Genomic DNA, 26,580 nt, shown 5'->3' on the forward strand with positions numbered 1-26,580 from the left:
CATAAAATAGTAATGAGAATGCAGGTATATCTACATACAAATACAACTATCCTGTAGACTGCGACAGGGGTGTGGAAAAGCCGTTCCCTTGCTCACTCTCAATACCCCTGCTACTGGATATATAAAGAAACCAACATGACTCCCAAGAACAGTTTACACACTCAGCCAATTTGAAAGAAGAAAAAACAAATCCAGCCTGCAGCTCCAATGCGTCTTGGATAAGGATGTGTTCAGCTTGACAACATCAATAGCATGACTAAACAACAATGTAAATAGAAGAACCACCAAACAGTTTCAAGTGGTGGGTTGTAGATAATAACGTTCACAGATAAGGCAACAACAGGTGTTTTCTCTGCAAGAGCCACGGTAGCTCGCCAACAGGGAAAAAACGTTTGGGCACTCCTGCCCTCGGAATGCTACAACAGGCGTTTTCCCTTTTTCCCTGCAAGAGCTAGGTAGCTTGCCAACAGGAAAAACGAGTTTTCACGTAGCTTGCCCCTCCACCAACCAACGAAGAGCTGCTGAGGCAAGCGGACGGGAAAAATCTGGAATTAAGGTACAACACTCTCCCTCTGGGAGTGTACTGGAAGTAGGGCTCCACGAAAGAGATTACTCCGCAAGAAACCAGCAATTGGTCCCGCCAACAGAGCAACCATACGAGTAGCGCTGGACCCCCACACTGCCACTACGTAACACGGAGTGTTGCGCTCAAGAAACAAGACTAGGTAAATAGGATCGATGCTTGGAGCACCCTTACCAGCCTCCGTACGCACAGCGTGACTCCACCTGGAAAAGTAAGCGGCGGCGCCCGACTGCCCTGGATGAGCTTAAACCGGGGAATGCCTTGTGTGCGTTATGACGTCATCCACGTCATACCCGGGAATGCCTTGTGTGCGTTATGACGTCATCCACGTCATCCCGCCAAGGCTCATGGGGGGATTGTAGTTCTCTCACGCGTCTAGGTCTTAGCAGGTTGAGTCAGTGTTCTTTTTGTGGGCTGTAACACCCTGCACTCTGATGTTATTCCACCTAGAGTTGTTTTAAAGGTCCTCAGTTGATCCTTTAAGCAAATCACCTCCTGTTGAAGCTGCGCTACTTCCTCGTCCCTGGTCTGCTCGTGATCCTCTATAGTGGCTACTCTTTCGCCAATCACATCAACATCATGGCGTATCTCCTTCACCTCCCCCGCAACCTCGCTTTTGAGCATCTGGAAATCCTCCCTCAAAGTATTAAAGAGGGACTCCAGGAAAGAGCGAGTAATCTGGAGATCCTCCCCTCCGGTACCACCTGCGATGTTGGTGCTGGGGGTGACCATCCCCCCTCCTCCCCCGCTATGGCGCCTTTAGAAAGCATCTCCTTCAGAGTCCAGTCCTTCTTCGCCCGTCCAAAGACATATCCATGATCTGGGCCTGAGATCCGGGAGAGGGCTACCCCTCTTCGCCTCCTGAGCTATTGCAGGCCCTCAGCACTCTTTGGCGTCCTCGGTCTCCTGTTCGCCAACGGCTACCAGCCGATGTATCTGGCCATAGGGTTGTATCCCTCGTCTAGTTGCTAGTGGCCCCCGGAGCCTGTCTGTTCCGTGCAAGGACCTTAGGCCCCCCGCTTCTCTCACCTGAGCCATCCGAATAGCCGTCCGATTAGCCTTGGAAGGGCAGGACCATCTCCGCAATGCTGCGCCACCCAAGTAATCTACCAATGCGGGGGAATCACACCCAACTATGTGGCCGCCCTCTTCACTCCACAGATACCGCTGCGCCAGTTGATTATCCTGTCCAACTGCTGTTAGTAGGGCCTCTAGCAATCTGGGATGCCCCGCTGGTCTTCAGAGTCGCCTTGTCTGTTTCTGCCACCGGGCCTCACCCAACCCCCTTCACCTTGCTGGTCGTTCTGGACTCTGGGCTCCATATCGAATGTTGCAGGGACTCCCCCATGAGCTATTACCTTATAGGCTCTGACTCTCTTCCCAGCCCTCCTCAGCACTCCACCTCTGACAGGCTGTCACTTCACTGCCCCTTCCCTGACGGGTGAGCCAAATGATGTTACGGGGTACCGGATGGGGATGTTGGGCCCCGATGAGCCCGCGTGCAGGACCACCTCCTCGCTGGAGCGCCTGTTGCCTCTCAGAGACGCTCTGAGGCAATGGCACTGCTCCCATAGAGGCAAGGCCTCTCAGCTTGCCACCTGAAAGCGCCCGTAAACTCTGCCAGGCGATCTCACTGGTCGAATTCCAGCCGCCGCCAACTTCCGCACAACAGCTGTGCTCCCCTGCGGCCTCACCTCGGAGTTTGTTGCTGCTAGAGGCGGCTTCCCTGTCTCCGGCAGCTGCCGAAGTCACGAGGCTCTCTGCCTTTTCCGCCAGCCTCTGGGGTGCTGCCGTACTCTCAGGCATGCCCGGTTGTCGTCCTGCTGTATCGGTTTCGCGCCGACCCCCTCTCCCCGTGGCCGGCTGTCAGAATGGAAGGCTGGATCGCTTCACCCCTGGAAACGACTATCTACGCCAGCAGGCCTGACCGGGGCCGGGCGCCATTTTCTCGACCCGCTGCTCCGAAACTCGGGGCTCTTCTGAATCTGCCTCCGCGGGTGCTCACAGGCATATGTCTACTTTTTCTCCGGCTATGTTGGCGCCCGTGGGGTCTCCGGCGCAAAAGTGAGCGGGCGAAGCAGCCAAGAGCAGGGAGCCACAGGGAGATGCATCTCACCAGCCCGCCATCTTGGCCACGCCCCCCCTTTTATATTCATTTAGACACCAAGATCAACGAGACTTGGTAAGTACTTTTCGAGTTAGCGATTTTCAGACATTTAGAAATTACAGCCGGCAGATTGGCGGCATGAGCCTTTGATGCAGTAATTTTATCCTAGTGGAGAAACACACACTGCGTAGGGGTAGTTGCAGTTCAGTTACAGGGTAGTTCGTCTTGACATAGGGTAATTAGGGGCCAAAGTCCTTATAACCACTGGCAGTTTTTGTTTACCTGTGTTGCTGTATCTGGATGCAGAGGTCCTGGTCGCAAGGGTAGCCTAACACTGAAGTCGATGGAGAAACCTGTAAGCAGAAAAATGCTGCAAGTGAAGACAAGTCTGCCAAAAACCAAAGGGAGGCCTGGTTCTTGAGGGTATCTGGGGCAAGGGTGCACCATCGGTAGGCTCGGACTCAAGCTGTGGGACTCAGTTGCAGAGTTGTTTTGTCCAGCAGGTCGCTTGGATTGGAGGCTCTTTCTTGTGGGGTGAACCTGGAGATGGGGACAGAACAGGACAGCAGGACCACTCTCGTTGCTGGCCTCGGTGATGCAGGCGTACCTTGTCGGTAGGTCAAACCTGTCGTGGTTGCTGTCTGGGCTGGACACTGAACAAGTTTCAAGTTTTGGTTGCTGCAAAGGAGCCACGACTCTGCATGTTGGTGCAGGGTGTCTCCTGGGGTCGTTGCATCTCCAAATTTGGTGGGGTTATGGATCTGATGTCCTGGAGCACTATGACCTCCTCCTGCATGGCTGCTGGGTCGGTGGACCCGGTGGCCAGCAGATCAGTGAAGCGGGTGTTGCGGTCGGTGGCTGCAGGCTTCAGGGAAGTGGCTCCTCCACTACAAGGAAGATGCTGATGGGTTTGCGGAGTGCTGGCAACCCTCCTACGTTTTTGGAGGATGCAAAGATGCAGGATGAGTTGGGACTTTGCAATTGTTGAGAGAGAAACTTGCAGGCAGGGTTTTGCGCCAAGTCCATATCTAGTCCTCTGGTCTTGCGTTCTTCAGCTCTTCTTTGGCCACCTTCTGCTTCGTGGTTCAGGTAAATCTGAGTTCCTGGTGTCAGGTGCCACCTAAATACTGAATTTAGGAGCCTATGGAGAGTTCAGAGTTATAAAAAGAACAAGAAGAGTTGGAGGGTCTGTGAACCAAACTGCCGAGTCTATAAGGTCCTCATTAGGAAACTACACTTTTTGGATTACACTGAACCAGACCAAAGTGGTCACAAGACACTTAGTGTATTATAGATATCCTATCAGCCCACCCACTTGGCGGAGCCTCGTCATGTAGGACGTCTAGAACCAGGATGGTGTGTTCAAGCCTAGATGAATTGGCTAGACAGCACACAATTATGGTTCATACAGTGGAAGTGTCCATGCCACTGGGCGGTGCTGGTAAAGTGCAGTGCAAACAGAAAAAGTGAATAAGTGATGCTAAAATGACGGTCAAGGCAAAAGAAAAACTTTTTATTGATATTCACCCGGACGCCAGATTAAAAAGAGATGTTGGACAGTGTGACAAAATCACTGTCTACTTTGCTGTGTTGTTAAATAGGCCAACATGTTTCTGCCAACAGGTGAAACTACACCGGCATTCTTCAGGGCCACTTATATGAGATGTTGCTACTGCAAAGGTACACTCTAATGATATTATAAAAAGTGAAGGTGACAAACCAAAAGTAAAGGACTGTCAAACAAAATGGAGTGGTCACTAGGACCAAACAGCCCATGGAGCGAGGAGGCCAGAGTTCTTGGTATGAAATGGTGCCGGAGGTTGGGGCTACTCGAGCCCAATGCACTTATTCGGGAAACGCCAACAAGCATATGCACTTGCAAATGTACGCAGTGCACCGGAGTTCTTGTATTGCAGCCTCTACAGGTGATTATAACCTCACACTTGGTGAGAGGATAGCTCGGACATCAAGGGATGTAAAAATCTACCTCCTGTGTTGCTGAAGACTTAAGAGCCAATAGGAGCTCAGGGTCAGGAGACCGGACAGCAGTGTTGCAGTGCCTGCGAATTCAGGGGAGTGACTCCTTCACTCCAAGGGAGATATCTTCGGTTGTCCTTGATGCTTCTCATATCCTGGATGGATCCTGGATGGCACATGGGCACAGACGATGCTTCAGACTGAGAGGGAGACGAACAGAGGCATAAACAAAGTCCAACGAAGTCCAGAGTGTCCAGACGGTCGAAGCTCAGTGGTTTCTTGTTCAGAATCTTGTCCACATCGAATCTAGGGTCCTACTGCCAGTTAAGCCCTTTTGTACCCACGGGAGACAGTTGGACAGATTCCAGGGACCCTACGAGGGGAGGGTGTGGACAGTGGGGAGGTTACTCCCATGTCCTTTGTCCAGTTTAGCCCCAGTGCAGTAGCCAAAGGCTCCCAGGACATGTTTAAACTGGACTATGCACAGGGACACCAAATGTTCCCCTCATGCTGACTTTCGATTGCTGGCAAGTGCACACACCCAGACCTAATACACTAAATCCTGTCTGGGAGGTGGTCACACCTCCCTGTGACAGGATGCCTATTGTTCTGCCTTGGGGAAGAGGTGTGACGCAGCGGCCAGGGCGACTGACGCCGGACGTTGAGGATCACGGTTCGATACCCGGCAATGGGGGCAGGGGTCTGCCCAGCACTATGTGACTCTGGGCAATAGCTTGCTTATTCTTCCCAACAGCCCCCAGTGCCGGGAAACCTACGTGTAGCTGTTCGCTTTACAAATACAGGATTATTTATTATTATTGTTAAGGCTGGTACCAGGAACACCAGCAACCCAACAAAGCTCGCTTCTGAGGGGTGGAATCATACCTCCCACATCAGTTACCGGTGTGGGGGTATGATTTCAACAGGTTTGTCACTAAACACAATAAGGTTTGTTTCTGCAGTTTTAGAGTTGGTCATCACGCAGTCACATAGTGCCACTCTGTATGTCGTAAATGGCCGCCTCACTGACAACCCTGGAGAATGGACTCCATAGGCTGCAGGGGTGTTCTACTCATGCAGTGGCAACCTCTCATTTAGAAAAAAGCACCCTGCCCTCAGGATTGTAAAGGCCTGCTAGAGGGGTGACTTATAGGTTTTGAGTGCAGTGACCCTTAGATGCAGGAAACCTATTTCATGGCCTCTCATGGGTGGCATAATACATGCTTCAGCCCATGGGAGGACACTGGGGTACCTATGTCCTGGGTACATGGGTACCATTTTAAAAAAAAATCTTTTTATTAGCAAAGTAAGTGAGAACAAATACAAAAATTCTGTTACAAGTATCAGTTCCGTAATTTGTAGTTCACATTCGTCATTTATAATGAGTTATTTATTAAACATTTTCATTTTTAGCAGAGTCCCAACAATTCTCATGTAAACTCCCCCCACCCCTTCATTCCCTCCCCTGGCACTTACATTTAGACATTGTATTTATCCATAGTACGTGGTCTAACTTATCATATTTAGTTCGTAATCAATATTCCGCCACAAACCTTCAGAGGACTATGTACAATACGATACATACATGATCTTCATACTTTGCACCTGGAGCTACTCACGCCCACCGGATCATAGGGTATCACTAGGTACAGGGGAAGCTCCTCATATTCTGAGTACATCATTCCACACCCTAACCATCAGTAGTTGATAAGGAAGATCCAGAGTCGCCGTCTCCAATATCAAAGGCCACCACCATAGCATTCCAGTCTAAAGACGCCAGAGTCTTCCTGAGGCCCTTACGCTCTTCGCGCTGCAATGCCATACCTTCTGCTTTCCCCCAGCGCACCACTTCTACCTTCCACACCTCTGGGTCTGGCGGTCTAGCCGACTTCCATCTCATTGTTATGTTACGCTTAGCAAGCAGTAGAGCCAGATGAGTAAAACGTGTGGCTACTCTTTTTTTCCGTTCAGTAGGTCCCAGCCCCAGTAGGCTATACTCCAAAGAAGCGTACGGATTGGAAGGAGCCAGTCTAAAAAGAGCATCATGGACCGTCTTCCAAAAGTACCCCAATTTTGGGCAAGTCCATAACATATGCAGTAGTCGCGCTCCGTCTGCGCTACATCGGGGGCAGGTGTCAGTCGTGTTAGGGAACTTAGCGTGCAAGCGATGAGGTGTTAGGTACGCCCTGTGTAGGACCATAAGTTGAATGAATTTAAATTTCGGGTTCCTCAACACTTTCTTTGGGAATTTGAGGATTCGTTCCCACTCCTTGTCCCTGACTGTTCTCCCTATGTCACCTTCCCACTTGTCTCGCAAAGGTTGTAACGAGGTTGCCCTCCCCGCTCTTATGCCACTCTCGATCCATTTCGTCAGGTGGCTGCCCGATCCCATGAGGTACTGCATTGTGAGCAGCGGGTTTGTGGGTGGTTCGTCTCCGTTCGGCGCCCATGTCCTCGCAATATAACGTCGCACCCCAGCGTGCAAGAGGAGTAGTCCCCCCGGGGTGTGATGCGAGCCGCAAAAGTCCTCATAAGACATAACTCGGCTGTCCGCAAACAGGTCCCCCACCTGCATCACTCCCGCGTCATGCCACGCAGTCAGTATCTGATTTGATAATGGGCCCGTCCCTATCGGGAGTCCCAAGAGTGGTTTCGTGGGAGCATAAGACGACGCAGGGGTTGTGTACCTCACCGCTCTCCTCCAGCAGGTAATCGCGAGCCTAAGCAGGGGAGGCGTCGACCTAGGGATCTCCACACGTGGTAGCAACAGGGTGTGGATGACCCCCCTCGCCCTGTCCGCCTCCGACATGTCAATTTCAAGCAAGTTGCGTCCCGCCAACCAGTAGGCCAGCCACTGCAGTTGACAGGCACAGCTATATGCCAGCAAATCCGGGACCCCCACACCGCCCGCCGCAGTGGGAAGCTGTAGTTTAGCCAGACTAATGCGTCGCCGGCCCGACCCCCATACTAGTTCCGTAAGCATAATATTTAACGTCCTAAGCAGGGGCCATAAAGGGCAGTCTCGTGAAGTAATAAATAAGTCGGGGTAGTACTACCATCTTGGAGATGGCCACCTGGCCCGCCAGCGATAATGGCAACGCGGTCCAGAATTGCACCTGTGATTTCAGCGCCGTTATCGTCCTTCCCAGGTTGCCATCAATCTTATCTTTCGCCCCTCTGTATACTTGTATCCCCAGGTATCGGAAGGTTGTCTCTGCCACCTGAAAAGTGTGTGGCGGAAGGGTAAACGGGTGGTCGCACCGGAGGCATTGAAGCAGAACCCGTAGGACTTAGGCTCACTAATTGTGAGTCCCGACAATGCCCGGAAGTCCTCAAAGATTTCGGGGATAGGGTTGAGCCCGCCCCTCAGGTCTCGTAGATATAGGATAATATCGTCCGCATATGCCGACACCACATGAACTGTCTCAGCTCTCCGTATGCCCCTATGGTGTGCCGAAATCCGAAGCTTACATAGCAATTGCTCTAGTGCTAGTACAAACAATAGTGGGAATAACGGGCATCCTTGTCTGGTTCCCTTCGCTATGTCTAGTTGTGTCGAGATGCACCTATTCGTACGAACCCGGGCTGTTGGGCGGGTGTATAATAGCTGGACCCAGGCGGCATATTCTGGCGGTATCCCAAACTTCCCTAGCGTTGCAAACATAAAATCCCACCTAAGGGAATCAAATGCCTGCCTCAGGTCCAGAGAAACACAGCCCTCCGTCCCCTCAGGTGCTTGCTCGTTTAGCATGAGTTGGCTGAGCCTCCGCAGGTTCATGGCCGTACTCCTGCCAGGCACGAAACCACATTGATCAGGGTGTATTAGCTGCGGGATGTACTTGGCCAGCCTCGTCGCAAGGACCTTACTCAGTATTTTATGATCTGTGTTTAGTAAGGACAGAGGTCTATAGTTGGCCAGTTGTAAGCCGTCCCTGCCCGGTTTCGGAAGTGATACAATCAACGCCTGGAGGGACGACCGCGGCAGTCCCTGTGACTTTAGCGCTTCCTGGTACACTACATGTAAGCGTGGGGCAAGTAGGTCGATGTAGGCCCCATAGAACTCGGCCGGGAGGCCGTCCGTCCCAGGGGTTTTCTTCTGCGTTAGCGCGCATATGGCCTGACGTATCCCTGCGACTGTGATAGGGCGTGCTAGGGCCTCCCCTGATGGTCCTCTAGCCGTGGTAAGTCGAGCTCCGCCATAAACTCCTCAAATGCCTCCTCCAACAGTTGTCGGTGTGGGCCGTACAGCGTCCCATAGTAGTCCCTGAAGGCAGTATTGACACCCATTTGTGTCGTGACTGGCGTCCCTCCCTGGTCAATGACCTCTAGTATAGGCAAGTTTACTGGATCATCCCGCACTATACGGGCCAACAAAGGCCCCGATCTCTCTGCTTGCGCGTGCTGTCTGCATGTATACTCCCTATAGTCCAGTACACGCAGTTCCTCCAGTAGTTCAGCGTGTTGTATGTGCGCCTCCTGTAGCGGCGTAAAGGGTAAGTTCGTGCCTGCAGCCTCACTTTCCAGCATAGCCAGGCGGCCCTCCACCTCCCGGAGTCTCTCCAGAACGGTGTGTCTCATGCCCACCCGTGTGCTCATCGCCCCCCCTCTTATGGACACCTTAAAGGCGTCCCATTCCATCTGTCGTGAACTAGCCGTACCAGTGTTTATGTTAAAGTAGCGTGTTATTGCGTCTGCAAGTGACGCCCTAGGGTACATGGGTACCATATACTAGGGACTGTCAAGGGTACCCCAGTATTCCATCTGAAATGTACCAAAATACATAGAAGAACAGTTTAAAGAGAAAACAGATTGACCTGGGTCCTAAAGTGGGGGTAACCATAAGAAGCAGATCCTACTTTTCTACAATGTTGCAGACCTTAGTGACCCCCTTTCCTACCCATGACCTAAGTTAATTGGGGTACCAGGGGTACCACCTACTAGGTCCTTACACAGGTGCCAAGGTGTGTGCCAGTTGTGTTACAATTATACAATTTTACCTTGTCTTTAGGGAACAAGCACTGGTGTCAAATGGTTGGGGGGCCGTGACAAGAAAGTAACATTCTGTACTTATCAGTAGTAAATTTGAAACATGACTATATCTAGTGAGATCATCAACTGGTTGAGTAACTTGTTTCAATAGGCATTACCCCTTTATCCTTCATGTTCAGGGTGTCCTCTGCTAGGGCCAAAATCTGAATTACCTTTTTGGTGAGGGGTGGTGTCAGATCACGGACAAAGCTTTGATAACCAGGATTGGGAAAAAAGACTTGGGTTTGCTGAACAACTGATTGATTTGTTACTCAGAGATGGACTTCCATTTGAAGAGCATGGCCAGTGTATTCAATATGTGATTTGCAAATCAACCTCAATTGCCCAATGACCTTACCGAGGTACTGCTTAAAACAAATTGGGCAATGTCTTTGAAATTAGGGGTGCAGCAGATGGCCTAATCTGCATGAGAGGTGGAATTGTACACTGTCTGAAGATTTCAAATGGGGTAGAATTGTTCTTCCTGAACTCATTTTTTATTTATATATTTTTATTCACCCTAATGATCATCCTGTGGAGGCCCTTTTTTACCATTCTGTAGGAAATGTTATATTTCTCAGCTGTTTACTTTATCCACCGGCTCTCGCATCATCTGCTTCCAACCCTGACCTTCACAAGTTCATCCTTAGATTGGGATGCTTTTTGAACAGTTAAGGTTGACTCTGCAGAATTAATGATGCCACTGGATCAAATTAAGTTTTGAGAAATTATAGCCTCCGGGAAATCTTCACCAAACCTTTCTTGAACTGGAAGAACCACTGCTTGTGCAAACTACTTTGAGGTAATCTGCAGCCCAATGAAGGGATAGTTTGTTTGCTCTAGTGTATACCAGCCTTCATAGGCCCTCAGTGGTTCCCACCCTGTAAATAAGTGATTAGACTAAGAGATTCTTAATCATTTTTAATACTTCCCTGGCCATGGCTCCATTTCCTTGATCTTCCCAAACATTGAAATTGTCAGTTATGGAGCTCCTGTGATAGTTGGTTCATTGTATATTTTTGTTTGTTTATTGAAAAGAGCAGTTAACCATAAAATGCTAACCATATTTACAATAGTATGCACATTAAAATAAAATACTAGAAATTAGAAATGGACAAAAATCACCCTTTGTCTCAAAACAAAATTTACTGGGACCTGTTTGTTTCCAATTTTTTAACCACATTGGTAAAACTACATGGTGAACTGACTTATTTCAGACTAAGAATTGCTACTAACATTTGCCTACCTCCGGTCTCGGAAGACGGATTTTAACAGTAATTGCAATTACGTATTTAGTGCATTAAATGATTTCCTTAAGAGGTGATATGTTTTTGTTTTTCAAAGCCTTTTTTCTGGCATTTTATTCAGTGTTATATTTTTTAGGTAACCAAGTAGAAACAGAAGTCCTAGATTTTTACGAAGAGACAAAAGTCAAGTTTGCCGATTTGTCAGAGGAGATGCTATGGGAATACGTTCACAGTGGAGAGCCCATGTAAGTACTTACAGGATACTTTATGATTTTCAGAAGGATGTGGCTGTAGTTTCTGAAACTTTAGGTTACTGTAGTACCTGTGCAGAGACTAATAGTTATAGGTGCAGCAATAACGTAGGACCTTTTGAGGAGTAAAATGGCAGTCGGAGATTCCTGGGTCGTAGACTGTGTATGTTCTGTTGTTTATCACTGGTATTCCATGGCCATTAATACTATTTCATGCCAGTTGGATTACCAAGTTACTACCTCTGGGCAATGACTATCAAGGATAGATAAATTACCTAGTCAAAGCTTTTTGTAGGTGGTGGTAAGGGCTAGAAATGCAGATGGAGAAAAAAACACTTGATAAATTCAGTACCCAACCAATGCTACATCTTCAAAGAAGAAAGCACTTTTTATTCAAAGGTAAATGAAACAACTGTTAAAATTATAGTACCCATCAATAACTAAAAAGTGCTAGCCTATTCTGTGGCTGCAACGTGATCACAAGGGTTTTTCTGTCGTTTACATGGTTGTAATTAGAGCCCGATGTACTAAACACTTTAATTTTCTTAACTCGTGCATTTAACAAAATCAGACGTTTTGCGAATGCAAAAGTATTATATACAGTGTACAGTGCAAAAGGCTTTTCCACTTGCAAAATTAGATTTGATCCATTCGGAATTTAAATTTGGAGGGGTGTCCAATCTTAGTTTTGACTCACAGTAGTATGTAGTAGTGGTTTGCGGCTGCAGTCGCAAAGCATTGATCAGTTAGTTACACCTTCCGCTTTGTAAGTCATTTCGGTGACTTCACAGGTGACCCCATGAATTTCGAAATGGAAAACATTTGTTTTCTTTTTTAAATCCACACCAACAACCACAGGGATGGTGGCCTTCTGTTACTTTCCTATAATAAAGGGGGTTTGAGTCTATTGAGGTTTCTGGGAGAGGGATTAAAAACGTATTACTAGTCAACAAAAGCCTTCAATAATCCTAGATGCCATCATGTCAAAAATGTTATGTACACAAAGGAAATAGGACCAGAATCCATAGAATCGGTCACAAAATACTGGAAACAATTTGCTAGCAGTATTTTTGCTACCAGTGTTTTATTTTGTGAACTTACCTATTTATTAATAGTTTAGTTTGCAAAACAACGATCCATAGTGGGTCGCATTTTGACCTACCACATGAATATCAGTGGGGTAGGTCGTAAATTGTGACCCACTAGGAATCACCGCCACCACAGAGATGGTTGCCTTGTCTGTGATTGCTTTTAAATAAAGCAACCTTTGGTTTAAAAATAAAGCTGTATGTGTTTAAAAAAAAAAAAAAGAACAAGTAAAACTAACATTTTTAAAAGTAGGCAATGGTCCATGGGGCCGCTACCTACTCTAAAAAGAAAATACATAAAAATCGATATATTATTTTCATCATCTTAAGGTTTGCGAATGCCTTAATACTACCTTTTAGTACTTGGTAAAAAAATTGTTTTGCAATCGGAATTCAGTTGCAAAATATTAATACATACTACTGCAAATCGCTTGTTGGAAGGGACGCACTAAACATGACCTTTCTAAATAATGATTCAGTTTGTAGTCAAAAACCCGAAATGCAACTTGGTAACATGTCACTGAATTGCAAATTTCGGTTTCATACATAGCAAAAGGGCTTTTTTTGTTTGGTTCTGCTAATCAGGTTGTTTACATCCTCAAAAAGACTTTGTGCATCATGCCTATTCTTCTTTTAGCCATAGCATCCTTAAATTGTCAGCACATTACACCATATAGGTAAAAAGAATCAGACTCACAAATAAAGAGACAAACAGTAAATTGTGTTAATCACCAAATCTTTCTTGTCAATGACTTTTTTTGACATGAATATAATGCATATCGGAATTTGTTCATAGTATAGAGTGTCCAATGAGCATATATCATACGTCATTACATTATTTGCCCTTTGTATAGTTCCAAATCGTAGTGCACTTTAATTAGAATTTCCAGTTTCTTTTTGCAAATTCTGTGGATGTTTTTTATATAGAGTAAATAAAGAGATAATCCATTGATGAGCCTACACTCCTTGGGTACATATACGAGCCAACCTGTTTTGACCTTCTCATGATTTGGCAATAAAGAAACTTTTAAGTGAGGTCTTTATCAGACCAGTTCCCTCATGCTGTAGGACACTCGGCAACAAATAATACATTAAGAAAAAAAAAATGAGATCTACTCAGAAGTGATATTGTAGAAGTATGTCAATTTTTTTGTGTGTACATTCCCCAATAGCATAGCTTGTGTTCTACAAAGAGAATAGCCCCATAAAAATGGATTGAAACACATTAGTGCCATTCATCAAGCCCCCACATCACCTAGCGTGATGGGAATAAAAGTATATCTCACCAGTTCAAGGTATGGCTCCACTTAATTGCTGTGGAATGCAAAGCATATTGTTTATTCTTGCATGACACTGAGCTGCTTTCTACTTTCCTGTATATGTTACCCTATGGTTAAAGTCCACCCCTATGTAGTTAGGAGGCAGCTCTGACTGTGGCCTTTCTGCAGATGAGTATCGCTGAAAGGTGGCGCTTACCGAGAGTCTTCTACCTGAGCTAGGAAGAATCAGGTTCCATTTTCACATCTTCGGTGTACAGCTGACTTATCTTTTCTGGTTGCGCGTTCTCTCATGTTGACTTGTGGTTATTTGATGAGTCCTTTGGGGTGCTTGCTGATGACATTATTATTTCTAGTGTTGCAGGGAAATATAGTTTCTTAAGGATGTTTCTGATGTTTCGGAATAAATTGCCATGATCCTGTAGGTTGTTCTCAACTATGTAGGAAGAAGTCACAGTGATGAGGCCTTGTATATGGTGGACTTCCAACCTTACATATGTACAGTTCACTATTTTTAATATTTGTTTGTTGAACGGACACATGTGTTTACATTATAGTTGCTGTGCATTGTGGTAGTTCTCCCCACCTTTCATCTGCATGCAGGGTAAGATCACTATAATGATCGGTATTATGTAGACACCACTGTCATGAAACTATATTACTGATTTCCAGTAGTTAATGCAAACCTTTTTCCTTAATCTTTTTTCCGTTATGTTATATTGATTTGTATAGCTCACTAATCACCCAAGAGGGTATCCATGCTCTTGGGCAGGTGTGAGGTCCCCAAGGTGCTTATGTGAAGAGCTTCTTGCAGAACTCAAAAAGTGAGAAGGAGACTCTGATGTGTTGAGGGAGGTAGTTCCATGTCTCGAGTGTGATGTAGGAGAATGAGTGACCTCCAGTTTTGCTTTTGCGAATGTGGGTAATGTTTGCGAGTGAGGCAGAGTGTGGGTGTCTGGTGGGTTGATGAAAGTGTATGCAGCTGTCCAGGTATTAAGGTCCTTGTTGTGTAGAGCTTTATATGTGTGTGTGAGAAATTTGAATTGGCAGCGCATGTGAATGGGAGGCCAATGAAGCATTTTAAATCTGATGCTTTGAGGTCGAAATCCCCGAACTGATGAACTATGAACGCTGTCATGTTTTTGCAACTGATTTGTGATTTATGTTGCCATATCCTCTATTTGATTGCTTAATTGGTTTTACCAACATAATCTTTTCCGCATAGATTTATTTGCAGTAAACTATGTTTTGTGTATTTCAGTTTGTAATCTCTGCATGCCTCAAAGTGATGTTGTTATAGATTAACTCATCCATCTCAATGTTGCGGTCACATTCTGTACAGTTACTGCATTCATGCTGGCCTTTTACTAGGGAAATTCCAAGTAGATTTCTTGTGCCTACCCCTGTTTTCCTTCTTGCTGTGTTGTAATGGGCCAGGCTGCTTCGGGTTCCTCTTCCTTTTTAAAGCAAACATTGGTTCGGTCTTCAGTTGTTCATTTCTAGAGACAATGTTCCAATTGCTTCTGATCACCTTTTTGATCAGGCTTCTGTTGCCTTCAAATGTGTGTAATCCCTGTTTTCCTTCTGTTGGAGGAGGCATTCTCTTGGTTTATTTCATGTCTTAATTATGAAACCCAAGATGCACTTGAACCCTTCAAGCAGGTGAACCATTTCTGGGAAAGATATCAAAGGGTTGGTCAGTGTAAGGAGGAGATCGTCTGCATACAAGTTCACTTTCCGAGTGCAGCGCCAAAGGGAATCCCTGAGATCCTTGGTGATTCCTTTTTCTGAATGGCCACCTGCTCTACCTCAAAGGCAAAGAGGAGGGAAAAGATATGACATCCCTGCCTCGTGCCCTACTCCATCTTCATAGGGGAGATGCCTAAATGCTGTTCGAGATGTGTATGCAGCCCTGATCTTGGTGATCACCTTTTGTCCCAACGCGATCTTGCTCAGTACCTCTTGTAGAAAGGTCTAGCCCACTCGATCAAAGACCATCTGCATCCAACGATACGAGCAGGGTAGGTATGTTACGATTATGGTCCTTTTCCACCAGGTGGGCTAAGATATCTGATGTTGTCAGCCGCTTGTTCATGGTGAATTAAGCTCAGGAGTAGGCGCTCCAGTCTCTGGTGTATGTATGTATTTAGTAATGACATGGGGCAGTAAGATGTGCTGCTGGTGGGATCTTACCCGGGTTTCGAAGTTAGCACAATCTCAGCTTTGCGCTTGGTGGGGGTGAGACTTGTAGAAGGGGTAAAACTATTAAACATGAGGGTAATCCGGACCAGGAATAACAACAGGAAGACCTTGTAAAACATGACTGGGAGTCCAACAGGCCCTGGTGACTTCCCCTTTGGTATGGTCGTAAAGGCCTTCGGTGTTGCTTCTGGGTCAGTCAGAGCCTCAAGTAGTTCCCGGTGGGTGATAGAGGCTTCCAGCCACAATACTGCAGATAAGTCCATATGTCAGAGATGTGCTTGTTTCCCTGCTTGTAAAGGGATTGGTAGACTGTGTCGAATGCCCCCTGTTTCACCAACTATCTCATTGTCCTGGAGCTGTCCTGCCATTTTACTTGTGAGATATATGCCATGGTGTTTGATGTTGCAGTTTGTGTCCCATGAGGGTACTCACTTTGTCCCCCTTATTATAGAAACGCTGTTTCAAATATAACAGGGAGTGCTCTGCGTGATTCATTCTATGGGATATAAGCTGGCTCTGCAGTAGGGCGAGCTTACTACATGAAGCTCTAGATGAGGACTATTTGTCCAAATGTTCTATCACTTTAATTTTGACTTTAGAGTATGAACCTTTTCCTTGGCATTTCTGTACTCTCGGAGCAACTAGTTAACTTGATCTGTTTGAAATTCTCTTGATTTTAACTTTTGTAATGTTGTGACTTTTGTATCTTTGGTTTTATGTAATGGTTTTCAGTAACCAACAATAAATATCATTCATTCATTCATTCACTGACTTTAGAGTGTGTTCAAGCTGGACGGATTCTTGTGCTCTATCATGGCCATGATAACAAACATAACATGGATAAACACAGGGCCCACATTGACATCCTAATTGAGTCACATGGCTGCCGAAACTATAGCACCTGTCTAGAGGTGCGACCCTTGTATGATGAGGATGCCATTGGCAGTGGGAGTAGCCTCCTGAGTGTTGTGTTATGACAGGAGTGGCAGAAATAAGAGCTCAGGCCATAAAGCACACAATAGTTGTTCACAGGCTCACCTCACACCTTGGCCTGGTGCAGTTCTCCAATAGGATAGGTTGTGGGGCAGTAGTAGTAGACTGCTCAAGTATACACTAGCAATTGTTTGGACTGTGAGGACTGGGGTCCAGGTGAGAGTTCCAACTTCGTGTTTCGGAGATGGCCAATACATCTGCCTTGGCCTTATCTAGGAGCTAGAGGTTTCCCACATATCTAGAGGGGCACCTCACGGTATCCCATTGAGAGCGCCTGTCAGACCATGTGCATGAAGGATTCGATATGCAACCTGGTTTGACCATTCCTGAAAAAGAGTGGTGGGTGACAGATCCTAGAAAAGCTGGATGGTCGAGCTTATAAAGATAAGATCCACATTTCCCCTGGCCTTGCGCTTGATTAGTTCTTTGTCCTCGAAAATGTCTACCCGGTGAGGATGTCTGGGGCATCTCATTGCAGGATGTGACGGACAGTCTTCTGTGTCTCTAGTTGAGTCGTATTGCGGATGTGTCTTGCTGGCCCCTAATCAATTGAAGTCCATGATGTCGTCCCTTTACCACCCTCTTGGTTTGCCCCTAATGGAAATGTAATTGCAGCAGCCTCTGTTTTTCAGAACTTCCTGTTTCACCTGCAATTCAATTTGTTGGTCCTCCCCGGTGTGTACTCCTTGCTAGAAAATTTCTTTTTAAAAAATATATATTTTTATTAATTTTTACATTGATAAAGGTCACATACATTTTCCAATCAACAGTGTGGCAAATTACACAATATTTTGAAGCCATTTGGGAAGGTAAATTAATTACAATCATGGTATGTCCGTATGTCGCTCTCCCGTGCGCTGCATTTCCATTGATGGGGAAACGCATAGGTTACCACGGTGGGCGTTCCACTTCCCCCATTTCTTGTCCCATTTCTTTGGACACCCTCTTGTCTAAAATACCTCCTTCTCTGCTACCATGCATTTTTCAAATTCTCTTACCCACTTTCGGGGAGAAGGCCTGTCCACCGCCCCCACCCTTTCGCAATCTCACGTTTGACTAAGGTGTAGCACAATGTAGTCAGTTGCTGTTCTACCTCTGTTAGGTCGGTCGGCTCCCACATGTTGCCAGAACATTTCTTGTTCTTCTGATCATGCGTCTGAAAAGCACTCACCATTCTCCAACTCTGTCACCCAGTTCATTGACTTCTTTGCACACTTTGTGGAGGCAAAATGTAAGTTCCATTTTGAGGGAGCTTATCTCAGAGCGTATTTCTTTTAGGAAGCTGTGCATGTTCTTGTGTATTGGGGTAAAGAACAATGCTTCCTGTGTTTTAGAGGCTATGACATCTTTCAAGCTCGCCCCTGATGCAATGTGGCTCCAGTTGACATTTATTTGTGAGCTCAGTAGCTTTTGATGTTCTCCCTTTACCATGGTTCTGCAGTTCAGTTAAGGTCCGCACAAAAGGCAGGAGGTAACTGGATAACATTTCAGTATCTTCTGAACCATAAGGACTGGGAAGATGGTCAAGTGGTCCTAGAATGACGATTACTGGCTTCAACCAGTGGACACAGCCCCAGTGTCATGAATAGGAATATCTTCATGACCGTCTGGGGTAGCTATGGGTACTCTAAACATATAGAGTTGCTGAAGCACTCAAGATTAAGCAGGAAGGAATGTCTGCAGCTGCACACCTCAGATGATATGTTGCCTATTGTTGTTGATCTTTCTCAATGCCAGGAGAACAGCATTACTCATGGCTCCTGGGTAGTCCTGTTTCCTCCACAAGGATCCCTATTGCAGCTGGCAGATGTTTACTGTGGCTTCAGGTAGTTAGCAGCCAGCTCCACTTATCTTACTGCTATCCCATTCCTCCAGTGCCAGTCTGGTCATAACAACAAAGGAATCCAGACTTCGCTCAATCCTAAGGGATGACAAACCCCAGCTAAGAGTCTGTTTTTGGTAAACACCTACTGTAATCAATAATTAAAGTAAAAATGTGTTGGACCCACAAACATGCACTCAGTAGTACTCATACGTTACCGAAGACCAGAGAGTTCAACATTTCTCCTCACTGAAACAATTCAGGTCATGGTATAAATTACTGGCTTGATCGATGCAAGATCGAATGGGGGACCACCAGCCAACATTTTGTTATTGAATTTGTTTGAAATATGAAATGAACTAAAGTGTTGTAAAATATATTCTGAACTCCAAATCGAAGGCGAGGAAGAATCTCACAGAATATTAACCTGTGTAGAACCTTGTCTGGGAAACAAAATTTGCTCCATGCCTGTCATTTCTACTTTTTGGCACTACAATGATGTTAGAAGGTTTACTTTTAGTTTACTGAGCTAGCCTAAATTACAGCGTCTTGCTATAGTGTTACAGCTTGCTGTCTCTAATATTCTTTGATGGAAGTTCAATGGTAACTTTCACAATGACAGTAAGTTATGAAATTCTTGCTGTTATTAACAAAGGCCGGGGTAAACTAAATGTAATACGATAGCTTTAAAATTAATGGAATTTAATGTCTTGGACTGAAATGCTTTTATTGATATACATAGCCTACAAAAGCATCACACAATTTCACTTGTGGTAATAAGCATACATAACACTAGTATAACAGAAGTGCAAGGACCTGTATTAACCATGTTCAAGATATTTTATGTTAACACATTACGTATGTAGAACCAGTTACTTCAACTATTGATGCACTTTTGAGTGAGCAACTCTAGATATTCAAGGGTCGAAGTGCCCTTCTCCCTTCATGCACAGCACGAAGCCAGCCGTGATGCATTCTCTCCCAAGGGCACAAAATATTAATTTAAAGTCTGCAGGTCCTGCCTCTTCAGATATATGATGTGTATCAGGGAACACTCAATGCATTGTTTGTAATAGAGCTGGTTAAACCATACATGCTTTCCATTTGTTGTTTTAATGACTGCAGACTTTCTCTTTAGACTAGAACAGAGTGCGGCACTGGCAAGAATGCCTGACTAGGAGCAGTGTCCCATGTGCAGTTCTCTGTCCCGTGTCACCAAATAGTGCTACCTTTAATTGCTAATTGTGTAAAGGCTGCTTGTTAAAGAGTTGGGTAGTCATTTGTATATCTTGTTGATTGCATTCTTCTATAATATGCCATTTGTGTCCTACGCTACAGCATGTGGCTTTAAATTGTGTTGTGTAAAAATAAATCGGAGTTGCAGTATTTGCACTTTAAATCAGCATATTGGCAATTTTGATACATTGCACTGGAATAAATAAATGGCTGTGGCTCAAAGTGGTATCACAAAAGAAACCTGTATAGCACAACCATTTCCACTTATTTGATCTCACACATCTACACACCTCTTCTAATATTTGATATGAACGCACTGCTTCTGTCTGGGACTGTTGATGCTCAACGCTGTGGGCAGAGTGGAGCAGAAAACAGTGTGAACGGGTCCTAGGAAGGCTCGCAATCCAAACAAAAATACACAGTATTTTTAACACTAAAGAAAGCATGCGCTCCCAGCGAACTCTGGCCATGTGTGACTAGACCTCACAAGCATCCTAGAGCTGTTCTCTTAGTCCTCCACTTGCAAAAATACAATTAGTTGTACAAACCTCTTCTTTGTGATCCCTGTGACTTCTTAACATCTATAGACAATGATGTTGACTTCATTGCCTTTTAAGGACAGGTCCCTTCTTGTTGGACACATGGGGCACCAAATCCCTCTGTTGTGTTGCAAGTTGATTTTAATTGTACCTCTTCCTGTTGCCTTGCCTCTGAGACCCTCTTTGAAAATCCCATTAAAGTTTGTTGAGGAGTATTCTCCTTAGGACCCATGAAGTAAGGAGTCCTTCTATAAAATCTTCAGTGCACTCCCTCTGCAGGAGATGCAGCACACTTAAAATCCTAACTTTAAAATCCTTTAACATATTATTAAAGTGCTCAAATTTTGTTTCAAGTCACAAGATGAAAAACATTACACAGGTTTGAAACCTTGCTATGTGTTATCTCTTTTATCAAATTCCTAGACTCAGTCAGTAACCCTCTGTAGTGGTACGTCACAAAGATAAACAAAGAGTAGGATGGCAGTGAACAAGTATAATTTATAAGCAAAAGAACTCCCATCTACCAGAGAACATCTTTAGCCAACTCCAGCCTTGCCCAACATCTCCTTTTTAATAATAACATTCTGCAATAAACATAGAACACTTAAGGCCCATGTGGGAATTGGGAGTCTCTAGTTGGCAATGGTGTACACCTTTGACCAAATAGAGACCCTTGCTTCTAAGTCAGGGAAAGGGGATTACACTACTGGATAACCCCTGCTCACTCCCTTGGTAGCTTGGCACGAGCAGACAGGCTTATCTCAGAGGCAGTGTGTTAAGCATGTGTGTATATACACAGTAATACAGTGAAAACTCTACAGATGGACACAACACAGCTTTTATAAAAATAAGTATTCTTTATATAGACTTAATACAAGACCGCAAACGACAAAAATCCACAATACTGTACTTAAAACAGACTTAAAGATGGTAGAAGTCACTTAGTTCAAGTTGATGATAAATGCAACACAGTTCTCACAAAAGTACCTGGATGCGTAATGCAAAATAAACAAAAGGCTTGCAGACTGGGAGATGCATCAGTTCCTTGCTTTTGGGAAGACGATGTGTTGCGCCTTAATGCTTGCGCAGAGTAGGGGATGCGTCTTGGTCCTTACTGGAGAGGAGTTGATGCGTAGATTCTCGTACTGCGGCCCAGTTACGATGCGGCAAGATGGCGCCTCGATGTGATAATCCGGTGTGATGCGATAAAATGGCGCCCTTGAAGAGACGACGTGAAGATGTGTGCACGCCCGGCGGCCGTGCCCCGAACTCTGTAGCTTTGGAGCCGCGACAGGCCCTTTGGCATGATTCTGTGGTGATGCGACGGCGACCTTGCGGCGGAAACACGCTTCGCTGGTGATGCGTCGGGTAACAGCTTTGACGAAGGTACGCTTCTCTGGTGATGCGGCGGCAACCTCTGGGGCGGCGATACGCTTCTCCGGCGATGTGACGGCAACAGCTGCAACCGCGAAACGCTTCCACTCGATGCGTTGCGCTTCCAGCTCCCAGGGGCGCGCAGGGAAATTCAGAGGGGAGCTGGTGGTGAAGTCCTTTGTCTCTGAGACTTCAGCAGGAGGCAAGCACAAGTCCAAGCTCTTGGAGTAATACTCCGCAAGATGATGAATTCTTTTAAAGTTCCTTCTCCTTTCCTTGGCAATAATGAAACCACTGGCTGGGATGCAGTCCAAACTCCTGCAGCTTCCTTGGTTATTCTCCTTGGCAAAGGTTTATCTTGTTGTTCCAGAAGTGATCTAAAGTCTTGGGGTCTGGGTCCCCATATTTATACTTTGTTCTCTGAAGAAAGAGAGGCCTTTGCTGAGTCCTAACCCGTTCTGGTCAGTTCTGGAGCACTTTGTTGACAAGACTCCTTCTTCCCTTTCACAATTTAGGCCCGGGACATCAGACACACCAGAGGAGGTGGAGCCAGCATTGTGGAGGGAAGGCACAGCCCTATTCAGGTCCCAGGTGCTACTCCTCCCACCCATCTACATGCAGATGTCTCTATTCAGCCCTGTGCTGACTCACCCTGTCTCCTGGAATCTCCCAGCCCCTGTCACTCCAACTTCAGACACGAAATACACAACCTAGCAGAGTAAGGCTTGGATAGTTAGGCAAGACAATACCTACTTTCTAAAAGTGGTATTTTCAAACACAGAATGTTAAAACCAACTTAACTAAAAAATGTATTTTATCATTCTGAATTCAGGCATACTAAATTTGAATTTCTACCATGTTCCCTGAGTCAGTTAGGATTATAAGGTGTTATAATCAAACTGCCCATTCTGGCTTATGAGGAACACAGTAGCCTTGCAATAGTGAAAAACGAAAATGGCTGTAATTCACTATTAGGACATACCACACACACAAGGGCATGTCCTATCTCATCCTTGCAATGCACTTTGCCATTGGGCCTACCTTAGGGGTGTCTGATATGAAGAAATGGGAAGGTTTAGGGACTGGCAAGTGGGTGCACTTGCCAAGTCAACATGACAGTACTAGACTGCCCACAGGCTCTGCAATGGGAGGCCTGAGACACACTTTAGAAGCTGCTTATGTGGGTGGCACAACCAGTGCTGCAAGCCCACCAGCAGCATTTTATTTACAAGCCCCGGGCTCACATGGTGCACTGTACTAGGGTCTGACAGGTAAATCAAATAATCCAATCATGGAGTCACTAATCAATACATCAATTTAACATAGGGAGCACTTGCACTGTGGCACTGAATAGCAGAGGCACAGTGCCAAAAGCATCTAACCAGCAAAACAGATAAAAAAACAGAGGAGGCAATCAGTAAAAAATGGAAGAGGGACTCACGCCAATGATGGCAGGTCTAAAAGCTCCAAACTCCAAACAGAAGGGGACCAAAACAGCTCAATATACCACACACCTGGAGGGGTGCCAGAGAGCTGGCGCATAAAATACCCACGGTATAGTGGGTCTCTTGCTATCGGAAAAAGAATCTGACATGATTCGCTATAGGGCCCTGGATGTCATTAGTAGCTAGTGTGGTAAGTGTGTTGGAGACCCACTGGCAATATTTTATAGCTGCAATTAGTGCTTGTAACTCCCTAGTTTGACCTGACATCAAATAATTGTGGGCTCGATTCAGACAACAATGCAGTAATATGTCAACCGCAGGAGGTTAATAACGATTGCAGGCAGAGGAGCGGGGTTCTGATCAACTGTTACCTGGTAGCAGAATAAGATATTGGGACCTGTACAATATGCTGGATAAAGGAGCGTTGTCACATACCTACTGGTAAACCACAGATGGAAACTAGCGCACCAGCTAATTTATTTATTTATTATTGAAACTTATAAAGCGCATACGTATGCCCGTGGGCGTCTTGGCGCTAAGATTACTGCTGGGGGTCGCGTAGCAGAGCTTGCGGTGGGGCCTGTCTGGGCGAATGGTATGCTCTGCACACTTCTAATAAACATTGTTCATGCTGGGACAGGTGAGTGAGTTGGTATTGATGCGAAGAGGGGCTAACTCGGATTGAGAGCATGTCGGGCCCTGCCTGAGTGCTGCCTGTTCCTTTTACCGTCTGCCAACTGTTCCCCCAGCATTTTCCTGCCTAGGCCTGCTAAGCGTAGTGGAAAAAATGTCCTTCTGATTCTGGACACATAGCTACAATTGTGCGAGTATGGATTTGGGGTCTCTGCTAGGCACGCTGCCATGGAACCAGAATAGTTAAAATAGGGTCTGCTCACCCCCCCCCACCCGCAAAAAAGCAAAAGGAATACCTGTCATCTGTGTGGAGATCTTGATGGCAACATACAATGGGGTACAGCAGCTGATTTGACAGATTATATGGCAGACACAGAAGTCAATTCTAGAAGTTTACTGTTCCGCTACACGATCAAGTACTGGAATATCTCCTGACCCAAAATATCGAAGGTGTGGTGGGAAAAGTCCTACTCCAGAGTGTAGCATAGAATTCAGGGTCATCTGTATTAGTGCCATAACAGTTACAATAATATTCATGGTATTACCCAATCTACCAAACAAAACGGCATATCGACCAGATGTGGTTGAGACCGCGTCAGTGGCAATAAAGTGTGCACCCCTCCTAATTACCATGGCCACCTCAGAAGAGTTTGCTGAATATGAGAAGGCACTAAAAAGCCCATCTGTTAGCAAAGCCACAAAACAATTTATTGGGGCATTGGCTTCCACTCTGTAAGTCGTGAAAACGTTAACAAACTCCTTATTTGTTGCCCAAGTTTCCTAAAAAAAACATACATCATAGCCACACGGCGGGAGTGAGTGCGGGCCACTCTTTTCAATCTGCGGTTACATCACCCCGGCGGACAGTCTGACCGCGCACACGTGACCGTTAACCTCTGGTGAGGTGGGGCCCCTGAGAGGTCTCGTTGGCCCTGAGGTTTTGTGACGCCGTCTGGTCAGTGCCCACTCAGCGGTTTGGTCGGACCGCAGGAACTGGTGGTTTCTGAGCCTACGCCCTTCCCGGCTCTTCCTGGGATTGCGTGGGTTCTTCGGGGCAGACATGACGAGAGACAAAGGAGGCAGCGCAGCTGGTGCGGATGTCATGCTGTTGCGACAGGATCTGCGCAATGCAGTGTCCCGTATCACCGAGGCTGAGTCCCAGATCTCCGGGGTGGAAGATGAAGTCACTGTGCTGTAGCAGAAGGTTGCTAAGATGGAAACCGTCCAAAAGGGCCTTGCACTCCGAGTTGAGGATGCGGAGGGGAGGGCTCGACGCAACAACCTCCGATTTGTTGGGTTTCCGGAGGGCTGCGAAGAGGGCAACATGGATTATTTCTTACGCAATGGCCGGAGAGCTGACTTCCCCCTGAGGCCATGTCCCAGTGTTTTGTTGTGGAGAGGGCCCACAGAGCACTCGTGCAGAAACCCTTGGAGGGGACTCGCCCACGGCCAGTTATAGCAAAATTGTTCAATTACCTTGATCGGGATGCTATCCTGAAGCAAGCTCGGGCCAAGGAACGAATGTACGCATTCTTATTTTTCCTGATTATAGAAGACTGGTCCAGCAACAGCGCCAGTCATTCACGGTGGAGAAGGCCCGTCTGAGAGACCTTAAGCGTCCATACGCCCTATTGTTTTCTGCGCGCCTGCGGGTGGCATTTCGCTCCCGCACCCACTTCTTCGACCCCCCAGAGGAGGTGTTTAAATGGACAGACGAGACGGTGCGGGTGAGGCCACATACGCCACCTGGAAGGGAGTCAGATTCTTCATCGAGTGAGGTGGCCCGGAGGGGCCCCCTGGGTCAACTGCAGAAGAGCAACAGACAATCCGATCCCGGCGGCGCTCCCAGTCCTGCAGCGCCACCTCTCGGGGGGAGCTCTACCTATGGGGCGACAAATACTTGAACCCTAATGTATGAAGTCAGTGGGGTACTGTGGAGCCGTGGTAGATATTACTAGGGGGAGTCATGATGTGGGCTGGTCTCTCCGCCAGGTCCGTACTGGTCGGAGACATGCCCAGAGGACATGGGCTGTGAGTTGGGGATCCGTTGGTTGGGGCGGTCTTCATCCCCCCGTTGGGAATTGGGGACTAGCCCCACTGAAACAGATACTTCAGTGTTTTTGAGGTGGGGGGTGGGGGTTGTTTTAGTTTCCAAATCGCACTTCCGCTAGACGTTGGTTGCACTATACACATGCACCACCACAGCTCACTATCCGCTTTACGGTAGGATGCGCCCCCTCATGGATAGAGTGCCAGACGATGACTGAGTAAACCCGGGCAGTCTCCGCATTATCAGTTGGAATGTGCGTGGGGCTCTGGATAAAATCAAACGGCAGGCAATACTCCCCCAGGCAAAGAGGGCTAATGCCGATGTTCTTATGCTGCAAGAACCGCATCTTCTGGGTACGAATACCCTCTGCTTGCAACGTTATGGGTTCCAACAGGTCTTCCATGCTGTGTTTACAAGGGATTCACGGAGAGTAGCGATCCTAGTGCACCATAGGGTTCCCTATGTACACCTACAACAGTGCAGGGCTTGACAAATCTGAAAAATTGTACTAGTCCTGCAGATCTAGTAACTTGGAAAATCCCCTCGACCCAACTGCAACCTACTTGACCTTTGTCTCTGAAAACGGAGCAAAAGTGACAAGTTAACAAGATTTAAATTCATCTTTATTGCTCAGTCCCTTTGTGAGCAATAAAAATGCCTTTAAATCTTGTCACTTTTGTTCCGTTTTCAAAGACAGACGACAAAAGTTAGTTTGTCTTCCTACTCGC

General features: G+C 46.4%; 1 protein-coding gene across 5 annotated transcripts in view; it reads left to right on the plus strand.

Moving 5' to 3' along the window:
• The window catches only part of ASMTL (acetylserotonin O-methyltransferase like), a 329,012-nt gene that overhangs the window by 143,845 nt on the left and 158,587 nt on the right, over positions 1-26,580 (plus strand). For 4 of the 5 annotated variants that reach the window (XM_086934246.1, XM_086934245.1, XM_086934244.1 and 1 more), the window contains one exon: positions 11,079-11,187. The exons of the other annotated variant lie outside the window; for it this stretch is intronic. In XM_086934246.1, the coding sequence (XP_086790372.1) occupies positions 11,079-11,187 (109 nt within the window). The remainder of the gene's footprint in view (positions 1-11,078; positions 11,188-26,580) is intronic. 5 annotated transcript variants of the gene reach the window in all.

The sequence above is a fragment of the Lissotriton vulgaris genome, chromosome 8 (assembly GCF_964263255.1).
Source record: "Lissotriton vulgaris chromosome 8, aLisVul1.2, whole genome shotgun sequence".
In the NCBI taxonomy this organism is placed as follows: Eukaryota; Metazoa; Chordata; class Amphibia; order Caudata; family Salamandridae; genus Lissotriton; species Lissotriton vulgaris.